The sequence below is a fragment of the Hemitrygon akajei genome, unplaced genomic scaffold (genome assembly GCF_048418815.1).
Source record: "Hemitrygon akajei unplaced genomic scaffold, sHemAka1.3 Scf000195, whole genome shotgun sequence".
NCBI classification, from domain to species: Eukaryota; Metazoa; Chordata; class Chondrichthyes; order Myliobatiformes; family Dasyatidae; genus Hemitrygon; species Hemitrygon akajei.
In genome coordinates, this window is record NW_027332080.1 from 150893 (window position 1) to 178572 (window position 27680).

Here is a 27680-nt window from a genome sequence, read left to right on the forward strand (position 1 = left end):
GCCAGCGCCTCTTCCCCAGGGCACCACTGCTCAGTACAAGAGGACATGGTTTTAAGGTAAGGGGAGGGAAGTTCAAGGGGGATATTAGAGGAAGATTTTATACTCAGAGAGTGGTTGGTGCGTGGAATGCACTGCCCGAGTCAGTGGTGGAGGCAGATACACGAGTGAAGTTTAAGAGACTACTGGACAGGTATATGGAGGAATTTAAGCTTAGTGAGGCAGAGTTTAAGGGTCGGCACGACATTGTGGGCTGAAGGGCCTGTACCGTGCTGTATTGTTCTATGTTCTATCTATTCCTCGCTGGAATCTCTCTTTTAATTTAATTTTTTATTGAAGGCACGATACAGTACAGAAAACATAATGCATTACATTTTCCTCCATTTTGCTTTTATACCTTACCGCGAAACAACACCACAACGTCATCAGTGGGGCCTTCTGGGAGCTGTAGTCATTGTTCCTCGCTCGCTCCCTGTCAAAGCATGTTCCGTCAGCCACCACAGACGTCACCGAAACAGACCCACCGAGGCGCGAAGGGGAATCACACCCGTCCTTGTGGGCGCCGAGGCCGGCGACACCGACAGAAGCGAATCGCTGATCTCCGCCATGGAGATGGAGCGGAAGAGGAGGGGCTGATAATGGGCCGATTTTCTCCAGTCTATCGTAGCTCAGACTTAACACTGACCCCTGCTGTCATTGGCTGTAGTGCCTGTCGCTCAAATGGGAACTCAGAGGGTGATTCGTTTATGTGAACGTCAGTCAGCCTTCCTGTCTTTATGAGTTTGGATTTGCATTTATAACGGGACAGGAAGCAAATTGGGAGAATTGTGAGTTTTTATGTGATGGTGCATCAGTCTCCGAGTTACATTATTAACAATAAAAGGGCAAAGGCCGTGGTGAGGAAGTAGGTGATTTACTGGAGGTTATATGGAGATAATATTGGAAGGGATATCAAACTTGGAATTGTTTGGGACATGATTTAGAAAATGGGGGGATTTGTGGGGATCATAATATTCCAGAGTTGATTAATGAGGGCAAAATGATTGTTACTGAAACAGGGAAGGTTGTGTTACTGGCTGGGTCATTTGTTGAGATTCATAATCAGGATAATTTAAGTGAAGAAGTTAAACAATGTAGGGATATGTTTTTCAGTGGTGGAATGATGTGCTGGAAGTCAGCTGTAGCAATGATAGTATCACTGATGGAGAGATTTCTTTGTATGAATTTAAGAAGTCTATTAATAATGCAGGTCAGGTGTTCCCAGGAAAGAGTGATATTTGAAATTGTAATTGTTTCTAATTCGCTTTTGTGAAAATATTAAATGTTTGAATTGTGCATCTACTTTCCTCATGGAAAATGGAAATAGTAGTGCCTATTCTAAAACCTGGCAGATCCCCATCTGATCCTTCTAGTTATGGGCCTATATCGTGAATGTCTCATTCATGTAAACTTATGGAATATATGGTAATCAAGCGCTTGAGTTATATTTTGGAAAGAGTGGTGATAAAGTGTTTTATTAGAGTGGATTTTGGAAGGGTGAAATGACATTAGATTCAGTTTTAGGTTTGGAGGATGATATTCGGAAAACACAATTAAATAAAGATGTTGTAATAACAGTATTTCTTGATACTGAAAAGGGAAATGATATGGAAGAAAGGACTTTTGATTAAATTAGGAGGGAGGGGACATTGTATAATTTTTCTGAGTTTTTTTTTGGATGGACTGTCCAAGTACCGGTCGGCATGTTATATTTGTGTTTCTATGAGATAGAGAATGGGATACCACAAGGCAGTATTTGTAGCCCTTCATTAATTAATATTATGATTAATGATATTTTCTCTGAGATGGGAAAATGGGATACCCTGGATAAATCACAATATACCGATGACGTAGCTTTATAGATTAGAGGTATTAATTGCAATTTACAATTAATAGGTCAAACAGTGGGCAGATTGATGAGGATTTTAAGCTTTCAGTCGTTAAAACACATTATGTGGTTTACAAACAGCATTAATAGACATGCACTTGATTTTAAATTATGTCATTAATATCTTGAGGAAGTGTCAGTGGTAAGATTTCTCAGTATGTGGATGGATAATAAGCTGACGTGGAAGCACCTATCAGTAAAATAATTGATAAATGTAAAGGAGCTTTAAATCTCCTCAGACATCTATCTGGGTATCTTTGGGTGCAACATGAAGATCTTTGTTGATCAATTATATTTGTTTAATTTGATCTGTTCTTGATTATGTCTGTTTGGCTTATGGACCAGCTTCACCTTCAAATTAAAAATGTTTGTATGTGATACAATTACAGACTTTAAGATTGTGTTCTGGTGCGGTAATGTTGTCTCCTGTTTTGGCTTTACTGATTGCAATGGGACAAATGCCCTCAAAGTAACAGAGGTTCAAGTTGATGTCAACATACTGGATTAATTTGCGGGGGCAAGGAAATTATCATCCTTTTAAAGGAGTGCTGGAGGACGGTTGGGGACATCACAAGAAGAGTGTTTTTTGTTTTAGGTGGCTGGGTTCTTAACACACTGGGTATATGGGTGTATTTGATGATACAACATGTCCCACTGTAGCTTTCTCTGTAACGCCACCTTGTTTTTTCCAATGACTTCAGTTGATTTTAGGTTACACAATCGGATTTGGTTCTGTCTGAGAATCTGTTGGTTCATGAGTATATTAATGAAAGTTATAATCATACAGTAACCATTTTTACAGATGAATCAAAAGATAAGTTAACTGGGGATGTTGGTGTGGCTGTTTTTGTGTGCCTGAATTGCAGGTTATGGTAAAGAAATGACTTATAGCCATTTATCTGCATAGGAAGCAGAATTCTTTCCCAACAGTATAGGCTTACAGTGGGTGGAGGAAATTGGTCCTCATAATTTGCTCAGAATGCATTTCGGTTTTCATGAGTCTTAAACAGGTCATTCTGTCAGTAGGTCAGATTGACTGTTGGAAACTTGTCAAACGGTATTTCATATATAAAGTTTGATTTATATGTCTGCACATTATAGGCCCTGCACATTACATTGTTGAGGGAAATGATGATGTTGACTGTTTAGCACAAAAGCTGTTAAATGTTAAGCTGTGGATATAGACCTTCCACTTAGCAAATTAGAAGCTAAAGGGTTGGTAGTGTTAAGAATTAGGGGCTTATGGCAAGACGTAGGATAATGGAAATAAGGACAGACACCTTTACAGAATACATAAACCTGTTGGGTTTATAGAAGAAGGGCTTAAAATAAAATAAGGGAAGGAATGATATTGACATGACATAGAAATGTCCACACTAAGCTTAATTATGCCTTGTAACTAATTGGAAAACTTCATTCTGTGTCGTGTACATTTTGTCATTATGAAGCTGTCGAAACACATACTATTTCAATGTGAAGCGTACAAGGCTGAAGAAAAATCAAATGTAGTCTTCAGTACAATCTTTGCGAGGGTAGATAGTTTTCAGAAAAAAAACTATTAAATTATGGGACTGTCTTTAAATCAATTCACAGTTTGAGCTGGAAAAGGCATGTAATAATTGTGTTAAACCTAAGGAAATGACATATAGGGTAGCAAAGGTGAGTGGGATGTTGGATTATTTGGAAGCTCTTAAAATCCAACAAAAGTCAATGAAAAAAGCCATAAGAATGGTCAAGACGAAGTATGAGGTCAAACCGGCCAATAATATAAATCAGGATACGAAAAGTTTAGTTTTCAGTTACATGAAGAGTGAAAGGGAGATGAGTGTTGATACTGGACCACTGGAAAATGATGCTTGTGAAGTAGTAATGGGGGACAAAGAAATGGCAGATGAACTTAATGAACAATCTTCACTGTCTTTTCCGGTCAGCACCGCCCCCACTTGTCCCATTTAACCTGTCACATTACGGGTGGACTTTAGGACCCGGGGGAGCTCAGAACCTGCCGCCCGCAACTGCTGCTGAATCCCCGGTGTTTCTGTTCGGTTGACGGATGCGGTGAACGAGTTAAAAATAATCGATCGACAATCCTCATGTCGTGTTTATTTCACTCCATAGAACACTACAGCACAGAAAACAGGCCATTTGGTGCTTCTAGTCTGTGCGGAAACTTTATTCCGCTCGTCCCATTGACCTGCACCCAGTCCGTAACCCTCCAGACCTCTCCCATCCATGTACCTATCCAATTAATTCTTAAAACCTAAGAGTGAGCCCGCATTTACCATGTCAGATGGCAGCGCGTTCCACACTCACACCACTCTCTGAGTGAAGAAGTTCCTCCTCATGTTCCCCCTAAAACTTTCCCCTTTCACCCTAATGCCATGTCCTCCCGTTTTTATCTTTCCTTATCTAAGTGGAAAGAACCTACTCACATTTACTGTCTATACCCCTCATAATTTTGTAAACCTCTATCAAATCTCCCCTCATTCTTCTATGCTTTAAGGAATAAAGTCCTAACCTGTTCAATCTTTCCCTGTAACTCAACTCCTGTAGACCTGGCAACATCCGAGTAAATCTCTGCACTCTTTCAATCTCTCCAACCTCTCCATGGATACCTCATGTCTGAACTTTCTGAACTAACCTCCCATGTGGGACCTTGTCAAAGGCCTTACTACAGTTCATGTAGATAACATCCACAGCCTTTCCCTCACCTACTTTGCTGGTAAGCTCCTCGAAAAAATCTTTAAGATTCATTAAACACGATCTACCATGCATAAAGTCATACTGACGATCCTTAATCAGCACTCGGCTGTCCAAATATTTGTTAATCCGATCTCTCTTAACATCTTACAATTATTTACATACTACTGATGGCAGGCTCACTGGCCTGTAATTACCTGGTTTACTATTGGAGCCTTTTTTAAACAACGGAATAACAAGAGCTACCCTCCAATCCTCCGGCACTGCACCCGTGGCTGAGGACATTTTAAATATTTCTGTCTGGGCCCCTGCAATTTCTACACTAGTCACTCTCAAGGTCCGAGGAAATATCAAGTCAGGCCCGGGGGATTTATCTACCTTTATGCGCTGTAAGGCAGCAAGCACCTCCTCCTCTTTAATCTACAAATGTTCCATGACACTACTGCTTGTTCCCCTTCCTTCCATATACACTATGCCAGTTTCCTGAGTAAATACAGATGCAAAAAAACTGTTTAAGATTTCCCCCATCTCGTAAGGCTCCACACATAGACGACCACTCTGATCTTCTAGGGGACCAATTTACAATTAATTAATTTACAACCGAATGTACAAACCTTTGATTTCTGTCTATACATGCAGTGCTCGCATGACCTTTATCCTCCTCCACCTCACTATCTGCTCTAACACTCTGGTTCCCCTCCGTCTGCAAATCTTTTTAACACCCCTCCCACCCCCCGAGCAGCACTGGCAAATCTACCCGCAAGGATGTTAGTCCCCCTCCAGTTCAGGGGCAAACCGTCCCGTCGGAACAGGCCCCACCTTCCCGGGAACAAAGCCCAATTGGCCAGAAACATGAAGCCCTCCCTCCTGCACCATCTCCTTAGCCACGTATTTAGCTGCACTCTCCGCACATTTATATTTACAGGGACTTTACTCCTGACGCCGGTCCCGGGACCCGACCCGTTTACAGACCCGGAGCGGAACCGGAGCAGATTCTCAGCCACTGGTTTTCATACCAGGTCGCGAAGAAAGGATAAAGTTTCCCCGGGAATTTATTCCCAGTGAAGGTGTGGAGATGGGACTTGGACTCCGCGTTGTAAAATGAAACTGTCCCGGACTCGTAACTGAGATAAACTCCCACCCTCCCGGCGATGGGAATGGCAGCGAGACGGGACTCGGGGGAGGTAAGACCACCGTACACGTCACAATCCCGATGTAACACGTCACCAACCCGCCCGATGACCCAGAATCCGGTCTCCGGTCTCACACTGAACCGTCCCTTCCTCTCCCCAGACTCGGCGGCGACTCCCAGCCACCAGCTCCGATTCCCCGTCACCTCCACCTCCCAGTAATGTCTCCCCGATGTGAATCCCTCCGATCCCAGCACACAAGCCCGTTTTGTGAATCTCTTCCCGGTGTCAGGGAGATTCCTCCAGGTCCAGGTCCGTCTCACACTTTTCCGATCCTCAGACACCGCGAGCCACGGACTCGCCGTTTCCACATCCAGGGTGACAGAGACTGGGGGGAGAAGCAGAGAATTAGAGAGTCCCCGGGGATCGGGGGGAGACTCGGACAGCGCGGCCCCGGGGATCTGGGGGGAGACTCGGACAGCGCGGCCCCGGGGATCGGGGGGCGGGAGATTGGGACAGCGCGGCCCCGGGGATCGTGGGGGGGGGGGGAGACTCCGGCCGCGCGGCCTCGGGGATCGGGGGGAGACTCGGGCAGCGCGGCCCCGGGGATCGGGGGGAGACTCGGGCAGCGCGGCCCCGGGGATCGGGGGGAGACTCGGGCAGCGCGGCCCCGGGGATCTGGGGGGAGACTCGGACAGCGCGGCCCCGGGGATCGGGGGGGAGACTCGGACAGCGCGGCCCCGGGGATCGGGGGTGGGGGGGGAGACTCGGACAGCGCGGCCCCGGGGATCGGGGGGAGACTTGGACAGCGCGGCCCCGGGGATCGGGGTGGGGGGACGGCTCGGACAGCTCGGCCCCGGGGATCGGGGGGAGACTCGGGCTGCGCGGCCCCGGGGATCGGGGGGGGGGGAGACTTGGACAGCGCGGCCCCGGGGATCGGGGGGAGACTCGGGCAGCGCGGACCCGCTGATCGGGGGGAGACTCGGGCAGCGCGGCCCCGGGGATCGGGGGGAGACTCGGACAGCGCGGCCCCGGGGATCGGGGGGGGGGGGATTTCCGCTGGACGGAGAGCAGAGAGACCCCTGGCCCTTGACTCCTCAAACAGGGGAAACATCCTCCCTCACTCCTGCCTGTTGACTCCTGAAAGAATTTTGTGTTTCTATGAGATCTCCTCTCATTCTTCGAAACTGGGAGCAGAGAACATAGAACTGTACAGCACAGGAACAGGCTCGTCATTCAATGTTCACATTCATTTGTGAGTGTGAAGTGGGGCAGTGTGATGGTTTGAGACAGTAAAGGAGGTGATAATGGGAACCAGTAGGGGAGAGATGAATGGCAGATAGAACCAGGAGGGGGAGGGGTGGAAAGAATGTGGGTGAACTGTGTGTGTAGACGTAATGAGAAGCTGGAGGGGGCAAAGATGGGAGATGAGGATGACTTTGTCCCCTTTCCCAGAACCCCATCCCTCGCAGCCCCTCATTTAGACAGGGGATGAATTTGCAGGAACCCTTAAGCAACACAGGTCCTGATGAAGTGTTTCAGTCTAAACCGTGGACTGTTTATTCTTTTCCATAGAAACTTCCCGGACTGAAGTTCCCCCAACAATCTGTGTGTGTTACTCTGCTTGAAATATACTCAATTAGCTGGCCTCCACAGCTGCCTGTGGCAGATTCACTATCCTGTGGATAAAGGAATTCCTCCTCATCTCTGTCCTAAATGGACATCCCTAAAGTCAGAGCCTGTGCTTACCGTTCTCGACCCACCCACATCCTCCCAACATCAACTCTCTCTAGACAGGAGTCAGAGAGATCTGGCGAGACCCTTCATCAGGACCTGTGTAGCTTGGATTACCAGCATCTGCAGATTTTCTCCTGCTTGATTTTTAAAGCAGAAGTTAATAAGTAAACTTCTTGATCAGTCAGAGTCTCAAACGTTATGGGCAGGAGGCGGGAGAATAGGGTTGAGAGCGGTAATAAATCAGCTATTCTTCTGAAATCCCATGTGTACAGGCCAAGAACCATCAAACACTCCTCATATGTTAACTCTTTCATTCCCAGAATTATTCTTGTGATTCTTCTGCACCCCCTCCAGTGCCAGTACATGTTTTCCGATAGAAGGGACCCAAAACTGCTCACATTACTCCAAGTGTGGTCTGACCAATGCCTTATAAAACCTCAGAATTACATCCTTGCTCTTGTACTCTAATCCTCTCGAAATGAAAGCAAACATTGAGTTTGCCAATCTTACCACTGACACAAACTGCAAGTTCACCTTCAGGGAATCCTGCACAAGGACACCCATGTCCCTTTGCACCTCTGATTTTTGAATTTCCCCCTGTTTACAAAATTGTCTATGCCTTTATTCCTTCGACCAAAGTCATACCTGCCTAAGTTTGTACCTGTCAAACTCTACCTGTGCTACAAGATCCTTATTACGTATACTGGTGGATTCAAATAAGACCATAAGACAAAGCAGCAGAAGCCGGCCATTCGGCCCTTCGAATCTGCTCCGCCATTTTATCATGAGCTGATCCATTCTCCCATTTAGTCCCATTCCCCCACCTTCTCACCATGACCTTTGATGCCCTAGCTACACACATACCTATCAATCTCTGCCTTAAATACACCCAATGACCTGGCCTCCACTGCCGCAAGAAATTCACAGATTCACCACCCTCTGGCTAAAAAAAATTATTTGCATCTCTTTTCTGAATGGGCATCCTTCAATCATTAAGTCATGCTCTCTCGTACTAGACACCCCCACCATGGGAAACAACTTTGCCACATCCACTCTGTCTATGCCTTTCAACATTCAAAATGCTTCTGTGAGCTTCCCCCTCATTCTTCTAAACTCCACGGAGTACAGTCCAAGAGCGGTCAAATGTTCCTCATATCTTAACCCTCTCATTCCAGGAATCATTCTAGTGAATCTTCTCCGAACCCTCTCCAATGTCAGAACATCCTTTCTTAAATAAGGAGCCCAAAACTGCACACAGTATTCCAAGTGAGGTCTTACCAGGGCCTTATAGAGTCTCACCATCACACCCCTGCTCTTATACTCTATTACTCTGGAAATGAATGCCAACATTGCATTCACCTTCTTCACCACCAACTCAACCTGGAGGTTAACCTTAAGGGTATCCTGCACGAGCACTCCCAAGTTCCGTTGCATCTCAGAACTTTGAATTTTCTCTCCATTTAAATAATAGTCTGCCCATTTCTTTCTTCTACCAAAGTGCATGACCATACACTTTTCGACATTGTATTTCATTTGCCACTTCTTTGACCATTCTCCTAATCTATCCAAGTCTCTCTGCAGACTCTCTGTTTCCTCAGCACTACCGTCCCCTCCACCTATCTTTGTATCATCAGCAAACTTAACGACAAGGCCATCTATTCCATCATCCAAATCGTTGATATACAACGTAAAACGATGTGGCCCCAACACGGACCACTGTGGAACACCACTGGTAACTGGCAGACAACCAGAATGGGATCCTTTATTCCCACTCTCTGTTTCCTGCCAATCAGCCAACGTTCTATCCACATATATAACTTTCCTGTAATTCCATAGGCTCTTATCTTGTTTAGCAGCCTCAGGTGTGGCACCTTGTCAGAGGCCTTCTGAAAATTCAAACACACAACATCCACTGCATCTCACTTGTCTAGCCTACTTGTAATCTCCTCAAAAAATTTCAATGGGTTTGTCAGGCAGGATTTTCCTTTAAGGAAACCATGCTGAGTTTGGCCTATCTTGTCATATGCCTCCAGGTACTCGGTAACCTCATCCTTGACAATTGACTCCAGAAACTTCCCAACCATTTCTCAAGCTAACAGGTCTATAATTTACTTTTTGCTTCCTTGCCCCTTTCTTAAATACCAGAGTGGCATTTACAATCTTCCACTCCTCCGTAACCATGTCAGAATCTATTGACTTTTGAAAGATCATTGCTAATGCCTCCGCGATCTCCACAGCTACTTCCTTCAAAACACAAGGGTGCATTCCATCTGGTCCTGGAGATTTATCTACCCTGAGACTATTCAGCTTCCTGAGTACTTTCTCTGTCGTAATTGTGACTGCGCACGCTTCTCTTCCCTGACCCCCTTGAGTGTCCGGTATACTGCTGATATCTTCCTCAGTGAGGACTGATGCAAGTACTCGTTCAGTTCCTCAGCCATCTCCTTATCTCCCATTACAATTTCTCCAGCATCATTTTCTATCGGCCCTATATCCACTCTCACCCATTTTTTACTCTTTATATACTTGAAAAAGCTTTTAGTATCTTCTTTGATATTATTTGCTAGCTTTCATTCATAGTTCATCTTTTCCCTCTTAATGGCCTTCTTAGTTTCCTTTTGTAAGCTTTTAAAAACTTCCCAATCCTCTGTCTTCCCACTAATTTTTGCTTCCTTGAATGCCCTCTCCTTTGCTTTTACTTTGGCTTTGACTTCTCTTGTCAGCCACAGTCGCATCCTTTTTCCATTCGAAAATTTCTTCTTTTTTGGAACATATCAGTCTTGCACCTTCCTTCCTTCAGCCACTGCTGCTCTGCCGTCCTCCCACTAGTGTCCCTTTCCAGTCAAATTTGGCCAGTTCCTCTCTCATGCCAAAGTAATTTCCTTTACTCCACTGAAATACCGACACATCGAATTTCGGCTTCTCTTACTCAAATTTCACAGTGAACTCAATCATGTTACGATCACTGCCTCCTAACGGCTCCTTCACCTCAATCTCTCTAATCACCTCTGGGTCATTACACAATATCCAATCCAGTACCTCTGATCCCCTAGTGGGCTCAACAATAATCTGTTCTGAAAAGCCATCTCGTAGACATTCTACAAATTCTCTGTCTTACGATCCAGTGTCGACCTGATTTTCCCAATCCACTTGCATATTAAAATCCCCCACAATTATCATAACACTGCCCTTCTGGCAAGCCTTTTCTATTTCCTGTTGTAATTTGTAGTCCACCTCACTGCAGCTGTTAGGAGGCCTGTAGATAACTGCCATCAGGGTCCTTTTACCCCTGCTATTTCTTAGCTCAACCCAGAAAGATTCTGCACCTTCCGATACTATGTCACCTCTTTCTAATGAATGAATATCATTTCTTACCAATAAAGCCACGCCATCCCCTCTGCCTACCTGCCTATCCTTCCAATACACCGTGTATCCTTGGATGTTCAGCTCTCAGAGACATGCATCCTTTAGCCACGTCTCAGTGATGGCCACAGAATTATAGCTGCCAATCTGTAGCTGTACGACAAGATCATCCACCTTATTCCTTATGCTGTGTGTATTTAAGTATAACACCTTAAGTCCAGTATTTGATACTTTTTGATTTGATTGCACTGCAACTCATCCCAGTGGCTGCAAATTTGCTCCATCACCTGCCTGTCCTTCCTGACATCTTTACTGCTCACTATCTTAGATTTATTTCTGTTTTCCCCCTCCTCTACTCTATCATTCCGGTTTCCCATACCCTTGCCAAATTAGTTAAACCCTCCCTAACAGCTCTATTAAACATTTCCCCTATGGCTCAGGTGCAACCCGTCCTTTTTGAACAGGTAATACTTCCACCAGAAGAGATCCCAATTATCCAAGAATCTGAAGCCCTGCCCCCTGCACCCTGCACCAGTCTCTCAGCCACGCATTCATCAGCCTGATCCTACTACTCTTGCCCTCGCTAGCACGTGGCACAGGTAGCAATCCTGAGATTATTACCCTGGAGGTCCTGCTTCTCAGGTTCATTCCTAACTCCTGGAAATCTCTCTTCAGGACCTCCTCCCTTTTCCTCTCTATGTCATTGGTACCAACAGCTGGCTGCTCGCCCTCTCCCTTCAGAATATTCTGGACCCGATCCGAGACATCCCGTACCCTGGCACATGGGAGGCAACACACCATGCGGGTATCTCTACCAGGCTCACAGAATCTCCTGTCTGTTCCCCTGACTATGGAATCCTCTATGACTACCGCATTCCTCTTCTCCCTCCTTCCCTCCTGCACAACAGCGCCAGGCTCAGTGCCAGAGACCCGGTCACCGTGGCCGTCCCCTGTCAGGTCATCCCCCTCAACAGCATCCGAAACGATATACTTGTTGCTGAGGGGGACAGCCACAGGGGAGCTCTCCACTATCCGGGCATTTCCCTTCCCTCTTCTGACAGTCACACAGTTTTCTGACCCCTGTAGCCTAGGGATGACTACCTCCCTGTAGCTCCTGTCTATCACCTCTTCATTTTCTCTAATAAGCAGTAGGTCATCAAGCTGCAGCTCCAGATCCCTAACACGGTCTCCGAGGAGTTGAATCTCGGTGTACCTGACGCAGATGTGGCTATCAGGGAGGCTGGAGATCTCCCAGGATTACCACATCTGACACCCTGAACAAAGCACTAACCCTGCAGACTTGCTACCTAATTCTACAGGAATGAAACAAAGAAAGATAGGTCTACTCACCCACTTACTTCGCAGAGCATACGAACATTTTAAAACGTTAGCTAATGTGCCCTGCTGTTACCACGTCCGTCCGGGCCGATTTGCCAAGGGAGAAAAAAGAGTCTGTGCCTCGCTCTTGCCTCTTCCCGTTACCGCCTACGCCCGTTGAGCCAAAGCCCTACACTCTGCTGCCACCCACTCCGCTGCCCGCTGTATAGGGTGGTCATCTTTTTAAACTCTCCGCGCTGTCCTGCGCAGTCTCGTCGTTCTTGTGCGCAAAGTTTTTTTTAAAAAACTGCTTTCCTTCAGAATTTAGCTCCCACGCCGCCCTTCTTGTCGCAATCTAAAAAAACACTTTCAGTCGTGTATTCATCAGCCTATTCCACACTGTCCACATGAAATTCAGCAAGGCCTTTGATGTCGATGATAGACCACACTTGGAGCATTGTCTGCATTTCCGGATCCCGAATATGGGGAGGATGTCATTACACTGGACAGGAGGCTTCAGGAGGATGTTACCAGGACTGGGGACTTGGGTTAAAAGCAGAGAGTGGATAAGCTTGGGCTATTCAGCTGTAGTGTAGGATGTTCAGGTATGACCCCTTATTGAGGGAAATAATTGATAAGGAGCTTAAATAAAGTTTCTTTTTCCAAGAAATGGGAGTACAGAACCAGAGGCCTCAGATTGAAAGTGAGACAGGAAATTTTTCTGAGTGGTCTATCGGGTAACATTCTCAGAGAGACGGAGGTTGGTAAGTGGAATTTGCCCTCAGACGCTGTAGAAACAGGTAAAAATAAAATATTTTAAAATAAATTTGGGCAGGTACACAGATGGGAAATGGTTAGAGGGATGGGGGGGCAAACACACACAAATGGGCCATGCTCAAGAAGACATCTTAGTCTTGCAAATTGATGAAGTGGGCCGTGAGTTCAACATCCGTCAAACCCTCCCAGATCATCCTCCTGAGGAATCTCACCCCGGAGTCTGTCTGTGAAGTGTTGATGTGACGTCACGTCAGAGGGAGCTCAGTGACACAGAACAGACAGACTGGGTAAGGACGGCAGATTTCAATCCTAAATGGGAATTTGTGCCTATTTCTGTGGCCGTGTGTCACAGTCTGATAGTATATCCGTGTGTGTGTGTGTGTGTGTGTGTGTGTGTGTGTGTGTGTGTGTGTGTGTGTGTTTGTGTTGATTGTGGTAAATGTCCGTGTGTTGTGTATACACATTGAAGGAGAGTGTGCACATTGAAGAATTTGTATGTTGCAGTGAGTCATCACATGTCTGGTGTGTGTTGACAATATGTCACACTTGATTGAGTTGTTTAAATAAATTGAGTGTGTGTGTGTGTGTGTGTGTGTGTGTGTGTGTGTGTGTGTGTGTGTGTGTGTGTGTGTGTGTGTGTGTGTGTGTGTGTGTGTGTGTGTGTGTGTATGTGTGTGTGTGGATTGTGGTAAATATCCGTGTGGTGGCATACATATTGAAGGAGAGTGTGCACATTGAAGAATTTGTATGTTACAGTGTATCATCACATGTCTGGTGTGTTGAGTTGTTTAAATGAATAAATGACTGTCTCTGAAGAGATTGGTTTCCAGGTTACTGAGGGAAATAACAACGTGCATTGCTGAGGCTCTGACTACAATTTGCCAATCCTTCCTGTGTATGTGTGTGAGGGAGCTTTGCCAGGCCGGTTATGCTGTCTGTGCTTCTCCCGAGATGAAATCTTGACCCATGTTAATGCTTGTTGGTGTGTCCGAGCTCATTCTCACAATGCTTCAATGTAGTGGTCTGATAACCATAAGACATAGGAGCAGAATTAGGCCATTTGCCCATCGAGTCTGCTCCGCCATTCAATCATGGCTGATCCTTTTTTTCCCTCTTCAGCCCCACTACCTGGCCTTCCCATAACCATTGATGCTGTGTCCAATCTAGAACCTATCGAGCTCTGCCTTAAATACACCCAACAAGTTCCACAAATTCACCAGCTGTTGGCACAAATTTCTCTGCATCTGTTTTAAATAGACACCCCTCTGTCTTGAGGCTGTGCCCTCTTTTCCTAAACTCCACCACCAGGGGAAACATCCTTTCGACATCTACTCTGTCTAGGAATTTCAACATTCGAAAGGTTTCAATGAGATTCCCCCTCATCTTTCTAAATTCCAGCGAGTACAGACACAGAGCTATCAAACGTTCCACGTATGATAACCTTCTCATTCCTGGAATCATCCTTATGAAATGAACCTTCTGCAATGCCAGAACATCTTTTCTTAGATGAGGAGCCCAAAACTGTTCACAATACTCAAGGTGAGGCTTCACCAGTGCCTTATAAGCCTCAGCATCACAACCCTGCTCTTGGATTGAATGCTAACATTGGATTCTAAACCACAGATTAAAGTCCAGGAGCAACAGGCTCCGGGACAGCTTCTTCAACCAGGCCAGCAGACTGATTAACTCATGTGGACACAACTGAATTTCTATGTTATATTAACCAGCCTGTTGTACATATTATTTATCATAAATTACTATCAATTGCACATTGCACATTTAGATGGAGATGTGACATAAAGAATTTTAATCCTCAGGTATATGAAGGATGTAAGTAATAAAGTCAATTCAATTCAAATCTATTTCTTGTTTATTTTTTTCATCCCAATCATTCTTTCAGTTCCTCTCTGTAGATATTTAAAAGCTTCCCAATCCTCTGTCTTCCTGCTAATTTTTGTTTTGTTGTATGCCCTCTCTTTTGCCTTTACAATAACTTGTCTTCCCTTGTCAGCAACTGTTTTACTATTTTGCCATTTGAGTATTTATTTATTTTTGGAATACATCTATCCTTCACCTTCCTCATTTTCCCAGAAACTGACACCATTTCTGCTCTGCTCTCATCCCTGTCAGCATCTCCTTCCAATTTGCTTTGGCCAACTCCTCTCTCAGACCACTGTAATTTCTTTTACTCCTCTGAAATACTACAATATCAGGCTTTACTTTCTCCTTCTCAGATTTCAAGTTGAACTCAGTCATATTGTGAGCACTGCTTCCTAAGGTTTCTTTTAACTACTCACCTCTGGTTCAATACATAACACCCAATCCAGTAGAGCTGTTCCCCGAGTAGGCTCAACGACAAACTGCTCTAGAAAGCCATCACATTGCATTCAACAAACTCACTCTCTTGAGATCCTTTTCCAACCTGATTTTCCCAATTGACCTGCATGTTGAAATCTCCCATGATTATCATAACATTATCCTTTTCATCAACCTTTTCTATTTCCAGTTGTAATCTGTGTTCCCCAACCCACTGACTGTTGGGAGGCCTGTATATGACTGGTGTCAGTGTCATTTTTACTTTTGCAGTTCCTTACCTCAACCCACAAGATTCAACATCTTCCAATCCTATGTCACATCTAGCTGCTGATTTACCAGCAGAGCCACACCACCCCATCAGCCTTCCTTCCTTCGTCCGATACATTGTGTAATCTTGAACATTCAGCTCCCAACTACAACCATCCTTCAGCCTCATTTCCGTGATGGCCACAACATCATACCTGACAATCTGTAATCGAGCAACAAGATCATCCACCTTATTTCTCATACTCCATGCATTGAGATATAACACTTTGTGTACTGTATCTGCTACCCTTTTTAATTCTGCATCCCTAATGCACTGATACTCACCCTGCTGGCTGCAATTTTCTCCTCTCACCTGTCCGCCCTATCTGACAGTTTGACTGCACGCAATCTTTGCATTTTTACCATCAGTCCTATCCCTTCACTCCAGTTCCAACCCCCACCCCCACCACCAAATTAGTTTAAATCCTACCCAACAGCTTTATGAAACCTCTCTCACCGAGAATATTGTTCTCCCTCGTGTCGAGGTGCGACCCATCCCTTTTGAGCAGGTCATTCCTCCACCAGAAGACATCCCAATGATCCAAGAACCTGAGGCTCCGCCCCCTGCACCGTCTTCTCAGCCATGGTTTATCTGCCAAATTACCCTGTTTCTACCCTCACCAGCACGTGGCACAGGCAGCAATCCAGAAATTACAACCCAGGGGGTGCTGCTTCTGAGCTTTTTACCAAGCTAGCCAGATTATTTTCAGGACCTCTTTGTTTTTACTTTCTATGTAATTGGTCCCAAAATGCAACAAGTTATCTGGCTGTTTTCGCTCCCTCTCTAAATGCTGCAGACACGATCGGAGACATCCCTGACCTCGGCACCTAGGAGGCAACATACCATTCGGGTGCCCCATTCACGTCCATACATTCTCCTGTCTGTCTCCTGACAATTGAGTCCCCTATCACTACTGCTCCCCTCTTCTCCCTCTAACAACAGTGAGAGATGCTGATCCGGAAGGGGGAAGACCTTTGTCAGTCAGAGTCTGCACTCACAGGGCACATGAAGGACTTGTGTATTTTCCTGACAATCCCCGTCACCACACTGATACCCGCTTTTATTCCTTACAATATCATCAAGTCAGTATTAAATTCCCAGCTTCTGTGGTAGATTCAAATTCATGTCTTGGCGTGTTGGTGCAGTGTGCCTGGGATCAGGACACAGTGGTTCATCTGCCAGTCCCGTGTATTGGTTGTATTGTGGCCCTGTGCTGGTGTGTTCAGGGATCTGACATCTCCAGCTGACCATGTGACAGTGATGCCTCCCAGTTAGTGGGGCTGATGTGGAATAAACTTCAGTTCCCCTTCAGTCCATTATCACAGCCAATCCTTGCTTCAGCTTATAAATTAATTGTGTCTCATAAACAAGGAAAAATGAATCTTTGTAAGTTTTACCTCGGTTAATGGCATCAAGTGTTTCTCTCAGCACTGTGTTCAACAAATACAGGTAATCGAATTTTTCAACCGGTAGGGCCTCATCTGTCACTGACAATTCCTGGACATCATCACTGATTCTGTAAATATTAAACTGCTGGTGATAAACTGGAATTTTGAACTATTTTACAAATCCATACAGGTTTTCAGTAAAGAGCATGTCGTACCTCCTGTTTCGATGAGCTTCCTCCTGAAATAAATAAAAACACAAATCTGATTAGACTTGGACTTTCCACGTCCTGAATTTCATCCAAATCATTACAAGGTGTTGCAAATTCCCACTCCCACAGTCACTCACACACACCAGCAATACAGAACCACGGGGTAAATTACAGGGAAAGTTGCTGAAAGTTAGACCATTACTGAGAGGATGGAACTGACAGGAGAGACAGGACAGGCTGTGCATTACCATCTGGATAAGACATCAGAATGATAAAATGGAACAATTTAAGATTAGTGATGGATTTGATTGTGCGAAGGTGGAAAAAGTACTTCATTATGGCGAACACGAGAGGACACAGGTGCTTGGAAGTAGTACGGAGGAGATGTCAGGTAAGTGTTTTGGAATGGGTGGAATGGGCTGCCGGCAACGAAGGTGGAGGCGGATGCGATAGGGTCTTTCACAAGACTCCTACACAGGTACATGGAGCTTAGAAAAATAGAGAGCTATGGGTAACTCGAGGTAATTTCTAAAGTCAGTAGATGTTCGGCACAGCATTGTGGGCCAAAGAGACTGTATTGTGTTGTAGGTTTTTTTTGTTTCTATGTTTCTATTTATGGGGAGACCTTCAGCCAAAGATAAAATGCCAGGTGGTTCTTAATAAATCCCACAAGAAATTTAGTGAAGAGGATGTGCCACAGGAGTGGTTGAAATGGAACATCAGAGATTGAATGTAATGGGGAGGCTGGATAAACACGTGAGGGGCCAGGGAAATTGATAGAAGATGGACCTAATGGCCTGCTCATGACAGAAAATGGTACACAATCCCATGTAAAACTTATCCAAAAAAGTAGAGACAGTGAAAGTTTCCGTAATCTGACGACTGAAGGGCCTGTATTGTGCTGTAAGTTTTCAATGTTTATATTTCTACGTTTCTAATGTGAAACATAAACGAAAAATTAAAGAAACATGGAAAGTTTCCCTAATCTGACGGAAACCGGATATGGAGGATAAGTCCGATGTGTGGGTCAAATTCTTTGCTCTCACTGATTGACAAAGAGATCCTCACACCCACCGCACCAGACACACTCACAGCCTGTGATTGGAACTGGGTGTTAATGAGAGTGTTAGAGGATATTAATGTGGTAATTAAGGACACAATCAGCAGCTCTGTGTTATGATCAGAGTAAATCATGTCAGAGAAGATTGCATTCTGTCCTGGGATGTACAGAAGATGTGGAAGTCCAGTTTTGGGACAACAACCCTGAATAGTTGCATCAATTGTCTGGTGAGAAACAGTTTACTGCTATTTGTAAATGCTGTGTGTAAGAGCAACACGTTTGTTTTCTGTCTGCATTGTATTCTGAGTTACGTGTTTAATACGAAAACCAGTCAGGTGAGTGGGGACATGGTAAAAGCGAAGGGATAAGTTATGTATGCGTACTTTGTTGTGGGCTGTTTTGAGCCTGGGACTGGCAGATGTCATATCTTTTGTTGACAGATTAATTGCAATTTAATTTATGATTAATTATGCAGAAAATTCATCGCTTACATATTGTATGTTGCTGATAAAGGATCAAATATCTGTCTCCGACATTTTAGAATGTCATTCGCGGAGTGATTGGAGGTGCATCATGCAAGGAGAACACTCTGTGTGAGGACACCAGCAGCGGTAATTGATTTGGTAGAATTGGCCGCTGTGCTGTGATTATTTCAAATATACCACTGTTCATTTAGTTCAATTTGACAGAAATAAATTGAAATGTAATCCCTCACCTTGAGAAATATCACACCATCTTTCTGATCCATCTGTTCCTTTAACTTTGAGATTTCCTCCTGAAAAATCCTTATATTCTCTTGAATCTTAAGAAGATTTTTCTCCATTGGATTTAGAATCCTCGCCTCTTCCTTCCTGAGATCCCTGAGTAAGCTTTGCTCTTTCTCAGTGATAATCTGGCGCAGTTCAGCAAACTGGGATGTGATGTGGGACTGAAGGTTGTGTGACTGTTTCTGTCGAATGAAAGGTGAAGATTAGTTTACTGCATTGCTGTGTTGTATTTCCTTTTGACATTAAGGTCCATTGGGGTCCATACTACTTCTGAGACATTCCCATCAACCCCATTCCCTCAAGTTTTCCTGAAACCTATTCTCCCTCATTGGCCCATTAACTCCCACCTGATTCACACACACTCTCCCCCACCATTTAACCAGCATGTTCTTGGGATGTGTCTACAACCGTCATGGCCACAGGGAGAGCATGCAAAATCCCCACAGACAGCAGCAGAGGTCAGGATCGGACCCAGGTCACTGGAGCTGCGATACTCTGCTATTCTGCATTAAATGGAGCAAAACTCAACAGTAATATCAGAAATTCCGCACAGGAAGCCTCACCAGAACTCCGGAAATCTTCTCTTTCTGTTGCTGCTCCTTTTCCTGGAAGTCTGATTTCTTTTTTGTGAGAGAGTCTAAGGAAGATTTTAGCTGATCCTGGAAGTCAGAGAGTGAAGGAAATAGAAACAAAGATGCATGAAAAGAAACAGGTGATCAAACCCAATTATCAAAACAAAATGCCGGAGGAACTCAGTGAGTCAGGCAGCATCTATTCAGGGGAAATAAACAGTCGGTGTTTCGGGATGAGGACTGGGAAGGAATGGGACAGAAGCCACAATAAAAAGGTTGGGGATGAGAACCAGCTGACAGGTGACGGGTGAGACAACGTGAGGGGGAACGGGGGGGAGGGTGATGAAGTGAGAAGCTGAGAGGGGACAGGTGGAAGAGGTCAGGGCTGGAGAAGAAGGAAGATAATACGAAAGGACAATCGACCATGGAAGAACCGGGGGGGGGGGGGTGGATTTGGGGCTGTTTGGATCCTTGAATGTTGGTGAGGCAGGGGTTGGTAGGAGTCAGGTGTAGCACTTGTCCCGTTTGCAGGTATCGGTGTCAGGAGGGAGATCAGTGGGGAGGAGCGAGTGGATAAAAGGGAGTTATGTAGAGAGCGATCCCTATAGAGCGCGGAGAGTTGTAGTGGTGGAGGGTGGGAGTGGGCCTGTGCTTCGTGGTAGAATCCGATTGGAGATGGCGAACGGTGGGGGGATGATATGTTGTTTATGGAGGCTCGTGTCGTGTACAATAGACCAAGGGGTGAGAATCAAATTCGAGTTAGTTTTACCTTGTAGATTTTAACAGCTTCTTTAATCGGCATGAAGCGGTGCTCTCTGTGTTCCTGCCCGTCTCCACAGACCAGACAGATCAGTGTCTTCTCCGTTTCACAAAACAGCTTCAGTTCTTCCTCATGTTCCTCGCAGTAAAATTTACTTTCCTTCCCTTTGGGATTCCGGTTTAGATTTCGAGCTTTTTCAGCCAGATTTGCTAAGGCCCGATTCACCCTGAGGGTGCGGTCAGCAAACTCCTCTCTACATTCCGGGCAGGAGTTTCTCTCCTCCCTTTCCCAACACCGTGTGATACAAGAGCGACAGAAGTTGTGCCCGCACTCCAGTATAACCGGATCGGTGAAGAAATCCAGGCAGACGGGACAAATTACCTCCTCGGTCCAACTCTCGGCCTTTCGTTTCGAAGCCATGTTAACTCCCGGCACTTCCTGATTCAGAATGTTTTCACTTTCGGGGAGCTGCTGATCGCCTGCAGTACCGCGATTGTCCACTACGCGCGCTGCAGACTCGGGGAATGAATATTATGTCACTGCGTATGTTCAGTGGTAAAGAATTGTGGCCATTTCCATATCAGCGTGGGATCAGAAACACATTCAGTAGTTCCTAACAAAAATGAAAACTCGGCCATGGACTGCCTAAGCCCGGCTACGAACGGAGGGGTGTTGGGCATGGTTCTAGCAACCCCATCTCGTAAAAGCCCAGTGCGACAGAAACGTCAACTAAATCTCTAAAGGCCTCATCTCTGGGATCGGAAGGACGTTCCGCTGGAAGACGATTGAATCGTGTGGATAGAGGGGAGCCACAGGCCCGATCAAATCACGGCCCTGGGCAGAGGAATCTGGCGAGCTTGTGTCCCGGTGGCGTGATGGGCTAAAGAAGAAGCAGAACAGAAATGAAAACGGACAGAAAAGCCTGGTTCAGTCTGAGGCAGGACTGAATGGGGCAAATTCTGAAAAGAGAGGCACAAGAGACTGCAGATGCTGGAATCTCGAGTAGGAAACATGATGCCAGAGAAACTGAGCAGTGAACTACTGGGGTACCGCAAGGCTCAGTGCTGGGACCCCAGTTGTTTACAATATATATTCAGGATTTAGACGAGGGAATTAAATGCAGCATCTCCTAGTTTGCAGATGACACGAAGCTGGGCGGCGGTGTTAGTTGTGAGGAGGATGCTAAGAGGATGCAGGGTGACTTAGATAGGTTAGGTGAGTGGGCAAATTCATGGCAGATGCAATATAATGTGGATAAATGTGAGATATCCACTTTGGTTGCAAGAACAGGAAAACAGATTATTATCTGAATGGTGGCCAATTAGGAAAAGGGGAGGTACAACGAGACCTGGGTGTCATTGTACACCAGTCATTGAAGGTGGGCATGCAGGTACAGCAGGCGGTGAAAAAGGCAAATGGAATGTTGACATTCATAGCAAAAAGATTTGAGTATAGGAGCAGGGAGGTTCTACTGCAGTTGTACAAGGCCTTGGTGTGACCGCACCTAGAGTATTGTGTGCAGTTTTGGTCCCCTAATCTGAGGAAAGACATTCTTGCCATAGAGGGAGTACAAAGAAGGTTTCCCCAGATTGATTCCTGGGATGGCAGGACTTTCATATGAAGAAAGACTGGATCGACTAGGCCTATACTCACTAGAATTTAGAAGATTGAGGGGGGATCTTATTGAAACTTATAAAATTCTAAAGGGATTGGACAGGCTAGATGCAGGAAGATTGTTTCCGATGTTGGGGAAGTCCAGAACGAGGGGCCACAGTTTAAAGAAAAAGAGGAAGCCTTTTAGGACCGAGATGAGGAAAACGTTCTTCACACAGAGAGTGGTGAATCTGTGGAATTCTCTGCCACAGGAAACAGTTGAGGCTGGTCCATTGGCTAAATTTAAGAGGAAGTTAGATGTGGCCCTTGTCGCTAAAGGGATCAGGGGGTATGAAGAGAAAGCAGGTACAGGGTTCTGAGTTGGATGATCAGTCATGATCATACTGAATGGCGGTGCAGGCTCGAAGGGCCGAATGGTCTACTCCTGCACCTAGTTTCTATGTTTCTATGTCAGTCAGAATCTGTGGAGAGGAATGTACAATCGACTTTCAAGGTCGAGATCATTCATTCCGAAATGTCGATTCTCCATTTCCTTCCACAGATGCTGCCTGACCCGCTCAGTTCCTCTAGCCGCTCGATTATGTTTTCCTCCGGGTTTAAGAGAGACAGACTGGGCTGTAAAGCCGGAGTTAAGTAAATATTTAAAGCAGCTATTAAATCAGTTCATGCAGTCAGGCTCCCGATGGTTAATCCCCTATCGTGCCCCAATTTCAGCTCCAGATATTAGCTGAAAACCCCGTCTCCGTGTCCAGACTCCATATCAGAGCTCCGTGTCAAGATTCCTCCTGCTCGCTGTTCAAAGTTCACGTCTGCGCAAGCATCCCAACTCAATCTCCGTGCCTGAGTCCTGCACTTGGGTTCTCCTCAGTCGCTTTGAGTAACAGAACGAACTGGCCATTTCCGTGCTAGCTGTTCCCTTCGGCCAAAAGGGAGGGCTCACCAGTAGAAAGGAGAGTCAGACCAACATTCCCTTCCAAACCCCAAACCCGGATGCAGATCCAAGCTACTGTAAACTACCACCAACAGCCCCTGTCTCTGTCTGCCTTGGTGGACTCCGGTGCCGAGGGAGATCTGTTGGATGAAGTCACAGCTTCCCGGGCCGGAATTCCTCGGGAGCCGTTGAGTACCCCTCTGGAAGCCCGGGCACTCGACGGAAAACATCTGGCCCGAGTCACTCACTGAACAGCACCACTGTCTTTGGTTCTCTCTGGGAACCATCGGGAACAATTTCACCTAATTTCCTCTCCTCAAGCTCCTATAGTTCTTGGGTACCCCTGGATAAGCCGCCATAACTCCCACATTGATTGGTCCACTGGGAAGATAGCCGGCTGGAGTCCGTTTTGTCACTCCGCTTGTCTACAGTCGGCCCTTTCCCCTGTAAAAGCCACCGCGACCTCGTCTGCCACTGAACCCCCCGACACGTCCGAGGCTCCAGCGGAGTACAACGACCTGGGACAAGTGTATAGTAAGCACCGGGCCCTTTCCCTGCCTCCACTCCGACCATACGATTGTGCTATTGACCTCCTCCCTGGAGCTCCTCTCCCCACCAGTCGGCTCTATAACATGTCCTGACCAGAGAGTTATGGAGGATTACATTAGCGAATCTCCCGCGGCGGGCATTGTCCGACCCTTATCCTCCCCGGCGGGCGCAGGGATCTTCTTTGTGTGGAACAGGGTTGGTTCACTACGTCGGCCGTCGACTAGCGAGGCCCAAATCATAAACCATAAAGAACGAGTATCCACTGCCCCTCATAAACTCCACTTTCCAACCACTTGACGGAGCCACCATCTTCTCCAGGTGTGACTCACGAAGCGCCTGCCATCTGGCCAGAATAAGGGAGGGAGACGAGTGGAAAACGGAATTTAATATCCCTCCAGCCACTTCGAATACCTGGTCATGCCATTTGGCCTCACCAATGCCCCCGCTGATCTTCCAAGCCGTGATTAACGATGTCCTAAGAGTCTTGATTAACCGTTTTGTGTTTGTTTATCTGGATGACATCCTAATCTTCTCCAGCAGTTTCCAGTTCATGTCCGTCAGTTGCTACAAAGGCTTTGGGAGAACAAATGATTGGTTAAAGCTGAGAAGTGTGAGTTCATCCCCTGAGGGAACATCACCGAGAGCGGGCGAGTGGGAACGGATCCCGAGAAGATCCGGGCGGTGGCGGAGCGGCCATGACCCACGACACGCAGGCAACTCCAGCCATTTCTGGGCTTCGCGAACTTCTGTCGCCGGTTCATCAGGGAGTATGGTCGGGGGGCGGCGCCCCTTACCCACCTAGGACCCCTTTTCATTGGGACCCCGAAGCTGACTCAGCTTTCTCGGAGCTGAAGAGACGTGTCACCTCCGCTCCCATCCTAGTCCAACCAGACCCCTCTTGTCGATTAATTGTGGATGTCGACGCCTCCGACTCTGGGGTGGGAGCGCTCCTCTCCCGAAGTTCAGGTCCTGATCAGAAACTTCATCCCAGTGCCTTCTTTTCTCGCCAGCGGTCTCCCGCCGAATGAACTTACGACGTAGGGAACCGGGAGTTACTGGCGGTCAAACTCGCTTTGGAGGAGTGGAGGCACTGACTGGAGGGAGCGGAACATCGGTTCATCATCTGGAGCGATCGCAAGAACCACGCATACATCCAAACCGCATAACGCCCGAATTCCCGCCAAGCCCGCGGGGCATTATGTTTTGGCCGGTGCAGGTTCACCTTCACCTATCGTCCGGGGTCCAAGAACGGGAAGCCGGATGCTCTCTCCCGTCAATACATTTCCGAGGAGGGCCTTCCCAACTCTACCATTCCTCCACCATCCTGTGTAGTGACTGCCCTCGCCTGAGAGATCGAGGCCATAGTTAAAGTGGCCCAACGGACTCAGCCTGACCCTGGCAACGGACCCTCCAATCTCCTCTTTGAGCCCGATTCCGTTCGATCGCAGGTTCTCCAGTGGGGGCACACGTCTCGTTTCGCCTGCCATCCCGGGATCGATCGGACTCTGTCCCTCCTGAAGAGACATTTCTGCTGGCCCTCCTTGGACACTCCCGTTCCTTTGTCTCTGTCTGTTCAGCTTGCACCCGTGGAAAAGCCTCCCACCGACCACCTGCTGGATTGCTTCGTCCCCTACCTGTCCCGAGCCGCCGCTGGTCTCACATCACGCTGGATTTTGTTACGGGACTACCTCCTTCAGATGGGAACACTGCCGTACTCACCGTGGTGGACGGCTTCTCCAGAGCGATGCACTTCATAGCCCTTCCCAAACTCCCTACAGCTCGGAGAACAGCCGACCTTCTCGTCCATCACGTCTTCCGCCTGCACCCCTCTGACATTATTTCTGACCGGGGTCCCCAATTCGTCTCACAAGTTTGGAGATCATTTAGTCAAGCCCTGGGAGCCTCACTAAACCTGTCATTCGGACCCAAAGGCACTGAACTACCAGGAACAGGACTAGGCGTAAGAAGGAAGCAAGGACAGTGGGAAAGAAAGGACGCTGGACATGACACAGGCTCCGGACGAGACAAGGATTCCGGGCCTGAGCTGGGACTTGACGATGATAGCGGAAGCAGCACATGGAACTGGGAACTGGGAGCCTGGGCTTGGACTCCCAGCCAGAGACTGGACAAGGACCCAGAACCTGGGTCTTGCCTCGGGCTCGGACTCCAGAACCAGGCTCGGACAAGACGTGGCCACAGGACAAGGAGAGTCACTGGACTGGACGTGAGACTCCTGGACAGGACAAGGGAACCCCAGCACCGGGCTGGGCAAGGTACTCCTGGGCTGAGCGAGGCACATGACAAGACGAGAACACAACGCCGTGGCTTGAACAGGCGAAGGACCTTGGACCTGACTGGGACTGTACGAGATCCCAAAGCCTTGACTTGGTCGAGGAAGAGACAGGGACGCAAAACACAGAGCCGAGGGAGAGACAGGGACAAGGAAAACCAAGGCCCCTCCTTGGATACAGGACGTAGGCCCGTGAGTCATTACACAGAACACAGAGCCGGGACGGGACCCCTCCTTGGATACAGGACGTAGGCCCGTGAGTCATTACACAGAACACAGAGCCGGGACGGGACCCCTCCTTGGATACAGGACGTAGGCCCGTGAGTCATTACACAGAACACAGAGCCGGGACGGGACCCCTCCTTGGATACAGGACGGGACTCATTACACAGAACACAGAGCCGGGACGGGACCCCTCCTTGGATACAGGACGTGGACCCGTGAGTCATTACACAGAACACAGAGCCGGGACGGGACCCCTCCTTGGATACAGGACGTAGGCCCGTGAGTCATTACACAGAACACAGAGCCGGGACAGGACCCCTCCTTGGATACAGGACGTGGACCCGTGAGTCATTACACAGAACACAGAGCCGGGACGGGACCCCTCCTTGGATACAGGACGTAGGCCCGTGAGTCATTAAACAGAACACAGAGCCGGGACGGGACCCCTCCTTGGATACAGGACGTGGACCCGTGAGTCATTACACAGAACACAGAGCCGGGACGGGACCCCTCCTTGGATACAGGACGTAGGCCCGTGAGTCATTACACAGAACACAGAGCCGGGACGGGACCCCTCCTTGGATACAGGACGTAGGCCCGTGAGTCATTACACAGAACACAGAGCCGGGACGGGACCCCTCCTTGGATACAGGACGTAGGCCCGTGAGTCATTACACAGAACACAGAGCCGGGACGGGACCCCTCCTTGGATACAGGACGTAGGCCCGTGAGTCATTACACAGAACACAGAGCCGGGACGGGACCCCTCCTTGGATACAGGACGTAGGCCCGTGAGTCATTACACAGAACACAGAGCCGGGACGGGACCCCTCCTTGGATACAGGACGTAGGCCCGTGAGTCATTACACAGAACACAGAGCCGGGACGGGACCCCTCCTTGGATACAGGACGTAGGCCCGTGAGTCATTACACAGAACACAGAGCCGGGACGGGACCCCTCCTTGGATACAGGACGTAGGCCCGTGAGTCATTACACAGAACACAGAGCCGGGACGGGACCCCTCCTTGGATACAGACGTAGGCCCGTGAGTCATTACACAGAACACAGAGCCGGGACGGGACCCCTCCTTGGATACAGGACGTAGGCCCGTGAGTCATTACACAGAACACAGAGCCGGGAACCCTCCTTGGATTCTAGACGGGACTCATTACACAGAACGCTGAACACGACAAGACAGTTCTCAAAGCTAGGTAGCGGCAAACGGCCGGACCTACCTAGCGGAGTTGTGGACACAAAGAGTAGTTCCTAACAGGGCGAGGCTCCCGACACAGACAAGACGAGACACAGTCCCAGGCAGAGGCGAGGCGAGGCAAGGCTCCAGACACAGGCGTGGCGAGGCAAGGCCCCAGGCAAGGCGAAGCGAGGCGATGCAAGGCTCCAGGCAGAGGCAGAGCAAGGCGAGGCGAGGCTCCAGGCAGAAGCAACACAAGGCGAGGCGAGGCAAGGCAAGACTCCAGGCAGAGTCAAAGCGAGGTGAGGCAAGTCTGCAAGCAAACGCAAGGCAAGACTCCAGGCAGAGGCAAATTTATATTTAGTGACAAGCTGAACTAACTCTCTGTCTCTCCTCGAACTCAGGGGATCGACCAGAAAGTTGCTCTTGCATTTAATGTTACCTTGTCCAGAGTTCTCCCAGTACCGGGACAGGCAGCTCTCCTGGACGGTGTAACTGGGAAGCTTTTAGTGGGACCTTGTCCAGAGTTCTCCCAGTACCGGGGACAGGCA

At 47.5% G+C, this 27680-nt stretch overlaps 1 protein-coding gene across 1 annotated transcript in view; it reads right to left on the bottom strand.

Moving 5' to 3' along the window:
- The window catches only part of LOC140724352 (E3 ubiquitin-protein ligase TRIM39-like), a 71760-nt gene extending 52720 nt beyond the window's left edge, over positions 1-19040 (bottom strand). Inside the window, exons 1-4 of the mRNA XM_073038802.1 lie at positions 18944-19040; positions 17175-17197; positions 16969-17087; positions 5766-6142 (exon numbers count right to left, since the gene is read on the bottom strand). Of these exons, the coding sequence (XP_072894903.1) occupies positions 5766-6142; positions 16969-17087; positions 17175-17197; positions 18944-18976 (552 nt within the window). The 5' untranslated portion in view covers positions 18977-19040. The remainder of the gene's footprint in view (positions 1-5765; positions 6143-16968; positions 17088-17174; positions 17198-18943) is intronic.
- Between the last annotated feature and the right edge of the window lie 8640 nt (positions 19041-27680).